Consider the following 7617-nt stretch of genomic DNA (forward strand, 5'->3'; position numbering starts at 1 on the left):
TTCTACGAAATATACCGAAATATACCGAAATTTTGCCAAAATTTGAACTTTTTTCATTTCGGAAGCCCATCTCGTCTCGGTAGTGTCGAAATTATCGAAATTTCATTTACTGAAATTTTGGCAAAATTTCAGTATCGGCGATATATCGCGAAATTTTGTACCATGCTCACAGCCAGATGCGGAACATGTTTGGGTAAGAACCTTGATTGCTATTCTCCTTAAATTCTCAGCCGATTCTCCATACAACACCCACCAATCAGCTGCATTACAAGTTTACAACAAACAAAGACATGTGTCAAATGTTGTTTCAAATTTCAACTTTCAATACATATATAATTTAAAACTTAAAAGAATTAGATATTGAATTGAGTACTAGCATCATCGCGTGCTCTACCTTGTATTGCAGCATCGGCTCCAAAACTTTCTAATGCATCCCTAAACATCTTCATCTACACCCATGTGGAAAATTAGTAATTACTTATTACTAATTAGTAATTACTAATTACTACTTACTAATTATATTCCAAATGAATTCTAAGACTCACCTCATTGTTGCAAATAGCTTGTAGTTGACCATCTGGCTCCAACTTCTTCACTACTTGTTTCACAGCATCAATAAGTTGAGTTTCCAACCCAAGCCTATTATTATATTGATACTTGGGGTTCAAGTAGTATGCTGAAATTTGACATATAGAAATGAGATATTGTCAAATGCATTGGTAATTAGTAAATAGTAATACTATGAATTAGTTACATAAACAAATTTACTCACTAGCCTTATGCACTGAATGCATAAGTTGATTCTCCCAGTGAGCATTGATGATATCCAAAAAGTGTTTGCTACTGCGAGGAGCCACACTATAAACACTATCTTTCATCAAGTCCATTGCAGCATATAGGACTGGCATGGTAGGGCCCTTGAGAGCAGAGTCAGCTATATGTAGAACTTTAACTAATGGTTCCAAAACTTTCACCACTTTGCTTAATTTTATCCAGAAGTCCTCAAATGACATGGTTGCTTGTGCTTCCCTTCCACTTGTAGTATTGAAACTCTTCCATCTAAACCACTCCTCAGAAGCAAACATACTTCTCAGCCCGGCCTTCTTTGTCTCAATGTTTTTTAGGGCAATGTAGTTGGTAGCAAATCTTGTGATGCCTGGCCTCACCAAGCCACCCTCACATTTTTCCCTCAATAGATTGAGTGCAAAGGAGTGGTTGTATACAAAGTTGGCGACTTATCTTGCACTTTCAACCACAGTCTTCACCAACTTTAACTTTCTCCCTTTTAGCATTAGATCAATGCAATGGGTTGCACAAGGAGTCTAGAAGACCCAGTACCTACTGTTGTTCATCATCTTCTCACCGGCCAACTTGAAGTTGCTTCCGTTGTCCGTTACAATCTGGACAACGTTCTCAATTCCCACATCTTTTTCAACTACTTCCTTTAACAATTTGTAAATGTATTTTACATCCTTTATCTCTTTGGATGCATCTACAGATTTGAGGGAAAACTATCCTCCCATTACAATAAACCATAAAATTGATGATGGACTTTCTTATAGGCCCAATCCATTGATCTGTCATTACAGTCACCCCATATGTCTCCCACATACTCCTCATCTCCCCAATGTACTCATCAATCTTAGACTTTTGTTGAGGTAGATAAACATTCATTACCTCATATGGGGTGGGGCCCTTGAACCTTGGGCCAGCCTCTGCAATTGTATCAATCATAGTATCATAATGGAGGCCTTTTGCAGTGTTTGTTGGGATGGTATGGTATTGCATCCATTTAGCTATTGACTCTTTAACTAACCCATTCATCATCTTCCATGCTCCTTTGATTCTTGGTTGACTACTTCCTTTCTTCCTATGTAGTTTAGGATCTGATGTTGATGGTAGTACTAGTACTGGTAGAGGTGTTGGGGCTGCCTTCACACTTTGTGATCTTTTAAAATGATTGAAAAATCTAGAACCTTCAGATGTGCCAACTCCTCCACTATCCCCTACTCTCTGTCTCTGCTGATCATCTTTAAAACTAACTCTACTCCTTGAAACCGTCCGTTGAAAGTCCCTAGCCTCCTCTGCTGTTTGTATATCATCAGGTACTGCAATGTCCTCATCATCATCAGAGGAGTCATCATCATCATGGTATTGTCCTCCTCCTCCCATTGAATTCCTCACTGTATCCTCAAGTTATTCCCTTATTCTCAACTTGTCAGCCTTCCTCTTCTTCTTTTACCTCAAACTCTCACCAATCTCCCTAGCTATTTGCACAGGTGCCATATGGCAACCTACAACATCTTTAGATCCTCCAGTCAGATGTTGCTTGACCTACCTCCCAAAAACTGCATGTAACAATAGTTACATTGGGATTTTCTCTTATCCCCATCAATTGGAGTGCCATATAACCATGCAATGTCACCCCTATGCTGACTGGCTGGCCTCTGTTCTCTCTGTTCTCTTTGTTCTCTTTGCTCCCTCTGCCGGCTCTGTTGACTACTTTCCCCTACCTTTTGCTTGCCCTTCGCACGTTGTCTTTCACGATCCGCCATAATAATACTTGTTTACTACAATGTAAGTAAAACAAATAATTAAAAATTAATGTAGAAGCACTTCAATTGAGACTTTTAGAATACTAAAACAATTGCATAGCTATTTAATATTTTTCCCCTAACCTTTATATTTTTCTCATAATTAAAAATAATTTTTTATATATAATTTTAATATAAATATTGACCGAACACAACAAACCGAAAATTATTAAACATAATATATATCTAATGCATTTCAAAACATGTAGAAATTACTTTCATATTTTTTCATGATTTTTCAAACCTAAAACTCATATTTTTCCTTATTTATTTCTTCTTTTTTTTTAATATTTTTCTTAATTTCTATTAATAAAAATAATTATTTATGGGCAGAAAAATAAGTTCGGCACCGTGAAGCCGCATATATTTAATTGATCCCCATCTAAGTTATATTACCCCTAATTTTTTCTTATTTTAGTTGTAGGAAAATCAATTTTTAAAACCAGAAAATATAAAATATAAAATACATATGTAAAAAAAATTTCGACACCATGAGGTTGTAGATCGGCCTCCAGTGTCTAACGTATATAAATTTCATCACCATCCAACAACTCTAGTACATAGTATTTTCAAAAAAATAATTTTAAAGGAAAAGGATTTACCTTAAATAGTAAAAAAAGGCTTGTAGGATGTGCTTAGATGAGCCTCTGATGTGTTTTCCGGCGACAATCCGTTAACAAAGTGCTTGAACAATGCTTGGAGTCTTGGATTAGAACTTGGAAGAGTAGAAGAAGAGGGAAAATGGTGGAATTTCTAAGCTATAGAAGGTCTCGGTCGATATTCGAAATATGTTAATATATGGGCCGGCTCACGTGACACTTTAAGTTAGATTTTGATATTTCATCGATATCTCGTGAGTCCACGATATATCGTCGATATATCACGAGATATCGACGAAATATGGTATTTTTCCATTTCGGTATGCTCTCTTCTCGGACTACTCGAGATATACAAAATATGGCGATATTTCAGCGAAATATCGCGAGATTTTGTACCATGGCTCTAACTTGCTACTATCGATTCTAACAAGATAAAAATAAATATAAAAAAAAAAAAGGAAAATTACATTATTTTCCCTAATTAAACCTACACCTAATTGCATCAAGCAAGCTCCAAAAAATCCAGCAAACACAAAAACAGATTCCAAAGGCTCCACCAAAAAATCGATTATTCTCCCTGGGAAAAATCGATCTCAATACCCTGACAGGGTGCTGCCGATAGATGCTCCTCCAATTCCAAGTCAATCTTCACTCCATAAACCACCAAAAAACATAAAGAGAGACCTAGTTCTTACTTTAGATCATGAACTAGTCTCTAAACAGTCCAGAAACACAGCATAGGGTGCTGTACCCCTTCAAACGAAATAAATAAGAAGCCGCAAAACCTCTAATCCGAAATCACCACCTCAATGTCGATAGATGCCTTGATAGAAGAGACTACAATAATCGTAGAGAGCTGTAGCAGTGCCTATAGTTCTGATACCATATAAATAACAGCAGAAAAATAAGAGGGAGAAGAAGAGAAAACAAGAGAGAGAGAGAGAAACACAATAGTGTTGTTTTGGGAGAGAAGAGTTAAAGCTCTCTTCCCTTGGAACTTCATTAAATAAACATCACAAAGGGTATAACAGTAAAATACCCACAGAACTAAATAAATAAAATAGGACAAAACAGCTCCTTTCCTTTCTCCTATCGGTATTAGCGAGAGTCCCATATTCTCGATAACAAAAGCAAACACTTTCATATGACCATTTAATGAATTAAACCATCATGTGTTTAATCTCTCGATTGCACTACATCAACATCCTCACAAGAAATCTATCTGATGTAATAAGCTAGAAGTTAATCCAAACTAACTACCTGAACAAAATTGACACAAATATAATTCTTTTCTGATGGTAAATTGAAATGATACTTAGGAAATGGTAAGCAACAGTGACCTAAACCCATCTAGCCCCAGAATAGTGATCCTAACCTGAAGCTAAACAAGAGAATATCTTAATTGAAAGCACTGAATGCTTAAATATAATGGATGTAATACCTGTATGGCTAGATAAGTTGCCATGCACATACAATTCCCTATTAAGCATAACATACCAACATGCCACCGTTCTAGCCCAAACTCCAGCAAATTATATATCAACCACCCAGCAGGCTCTGGTTGAGCCCTTGCACTTATCTCGCTTAATCCTGAAATATCCATCACTCCATATCCAAACACAGCAGGACCCCTAAATAGAACCATCAGTACTGCACCTGAAACACAGACAAGGGTGCCACCAACCTTCACCTGACCTTCAATTCTCAGCAAATTCACTGTTTCTGTTCTGCATTGACATGATGTAACAGTAAAATTTTCCTTTTCCCCTTGTGGTACCAAAACATGCAAGAAAGGCAAAAGAAAACTAAGACATCACTGAATCAGAGAAATGTACAAAACAATTAAACTCACCCCATTAATACAGCCAAGATGAACGTAAAAACTGGTATTGAAGGCTGAATAGCAGCAGCATAAGTGGGATTTGTGTAGCTAAGACCAATAATGAATAAAAGCTGGTTTCCGAAGATCCTACACATGACTAAATAGGTTAGCAACCAAAGCTCTATATATTTGCTGAGATCACAACTTCTCAGTCCGAACCATTACAATGAAAGCAACATAATGAACAAGTTTAACTTGTACAGACTTAGCCTTACCCAGTCAAACCAAGGAAAAAAAATGACATAAGAAGGCGTCCAGTTAATGGCAGTCGAACCCTTCTGAAAAAGAAGAAACACAGATGGCATCACAACACTACACTTTTAGCTTTTGAGATGTTAAGAAAACACATTATGGCAGCAAAAGGAGACACGATAAACAAAGTTCTCACATCCTCTTCTCTGCTTACCATAAGGAACAAGACGTAGATTAAGAAGCTACAATGCATGCACTAAAGCCAAGATAAAATAAGAGTAAGTATTAGACATGTGGCAATGTGATTCTTCTTGAGCGTTTTCTGCTATGGGTTACCACTGACAAACATTCCTATGAGAAAGACCTTGGCAAGTAAAACATAAATAGTATGACAATGTCAAAAACAATTATTAATCCCATGGATACAAAAATCCTAAACTATTGCCACACAAATTATCCGTCAGAAGGAGGAAAAAAAAAACTCAAATGTATTGAAGTAATATGACACTCATTGCTAGTCAGAAGTTCATGGTTTCAATGCAAGTCAAACAAAAGAAAAATTAAAGAAAGGGCGTACCAAGTGCACAAGGCTTCCGCAACTGTGGGGTCTGGAGAGCATAGTTGTTGCGGAGTCTAGGCGACCCTAGGCATTGGAGAGGGGCCAAAAGCAAAGCGAAACCAAGTAGGCAACCAAGGCATCCAAGGCGCCCGCCTAGGGGACCAAGGCACCCAAGTCAACCAAGGCGCCTTGACAACTATGTTGGGGAGGGTCATAATGTACGCAACCTTACCCCCGCTTCGCGGAGAGATGTGTTTCCCGACTCAGACCCACGACTACTAGGTTGCAATGGAGCAACCTTACCGTTGCGTCAAGGTCCGCCCTCTAAACAAAAGAAGAATTAATGAGTGAAATTTTCATCTTACGTTCTAAACTGTATGCGTTGTACTTTAGGTTTAACATTTTGCGGGTTTAATATGTTTATGTTCTTTTATTTTTCATCTTTGAGGATGCTGTATGTTCATGGATTACATTCCTCGATGGAATCAGGGGCCTGTTAAGATGATTGATGAACAGGGAGAAATTAGCTTGAAAGTGCCTATGGGCTATTCTACGGTCCTTTCATGAGGTTTTTTTCCCGGCTTCCTTCTATGAAGGGAAAAAAGAAAAAGAGGGAGGGGGGGATACTAATAACCCAAACCTAACTAGAAAGATCTGTGTTTTTTTTTTGGTGCAAACACCCCCAAATTTCAGCTATTTACTCTATTGCTTTACAAAATGTACATAAATTCCAAAAGCATAATATACATGAAAAATTCATATCAATTCTCTGTTTGTTCTCATTTTCAAATTGGTATTCAAGCATGGATTAAAATTCAGTTTGATCAGTTGATGAGAGGTAGGGTCCTTTTTCGTTTCTGGCTTTCGGTTTTTGAAGTTGAAAAATGAAAAGATAATCCCCCAACATTTTAAACTGGGAGAAACTGATTTTGAACAAATAAGATAATTCTATTATTTTCAAGACAATAATAATAACAACTGAGAGAAAATACCCTAATTGCGTCATCTACAGAGCTTGAAAGTAAAGATCATTGTGGAGAGAGAGAGAGAGAGAGAATGGGGCTAACTTTTCACGGAGGTAGGCGACAGGGGCGAGGATGGAGAGGGCGAGGACATCACGGCAGACGCAGAAGACGATCTGATTCATCCCCACGTTCAAAGCGACCTTTGTAATGACATGATATCCTCCATTAAATAACTGCACCAAGGCCATGGCTGTATGGGCCTTCCCAATATCACTTCCTCCACCGACTCCTGCCATCTTCCTGAATCTCCCCTATACTCTCATATACATATATAAACCTGCTTCTTCACTTCCTTCCAGTGATCTTTGGACTTTGATGAAGAGATGAACCAACAGTTCGTTGAATCAAATTAGCGACACCATAATGAATTGATAATTTGATCTCACTACTACTCCCCTTGTATCTTTCACTACTGCTCTAGCTGCTATGGATCGGTCTTCTTCTTGTTTTTCTTAGTTTTCGAGGAAGGAATCTGAATGTTTCAAGTTTCAACCGAGTTTATCCCGCACCAATTCTTCATAGCCACGCTTTTACCACTCACCACTTCACCAGAGAAGACGCAATGAACCTCCCAATATCTAATAAAATTCCGGACCTTTATCCCCTCCAGATTCCAGTGCCCTGCCCGCCAAGTTGTAGGGGTAGGATGGTCATTACGCCCCTTTGTTAGGGGACTGGGGAACTGGAGGAGATAATTTTCCACATATCCCCTGCTCCACGAATTTTTGCCTACGGTTCCTGACCGGTGCGGTTCCCTAGTTCCTCT

General features: G+C 38.1%; 1 protein-coding gene across 2 annotated transcripts in view; it reads right to left on the minus strand.

Moving 5' to 3' along the window:
- Window positions 1–7259, minus strand: part of LOC122666153 (WAT1-related protein At4g19185) — a 49033-nt gene extending 41774 nt beyond the window's left edge. For both annotated transcript variants that reach the window (XM_043862280.1, XM_043862279.1), the window contains exons 1-4: window positions 6894–7259; window positions 5291–5353; window positions 5046–5162; window positions 4635–4920 (exon numbers count right to left, since the gene is read on the minus strand). In XM_043862280.1, the coding sequence (XP_043718215.1) occupies window positions 4635–4920; window positions 5046–5162; window positions 5291–5353; window positions 6894–7087 (660 nt within the window). In that variant the 5' untranslated portion in view covers window positions 7088–7259. The remainder of the gene's footprint in view (window positions 1–4634; window positions 4921–5045; window positions 5163–5290; window positions 5354–6893) is intronic.
- Window positions 7260–7617: the final 358 nt, after the last annotated feature.

This window comes from Telopea speciosissima, chromosome 6 (genome assembly GCF_018873765.1).
Source record: "Telopea speciosissima isolate NSW1024214 ecotype Mountain lineage chromosome 6, Tspe_v1, whole genome shotgun sequence".
In the NCBI taxonomy this organism is placed as follows: domain Eukaryota; kingdom Viridiplantae; phylum Streptophyta; class Magnoliopsida; order Proteales; family Proteaceae; genus Telopea; species Telopea speciosissima.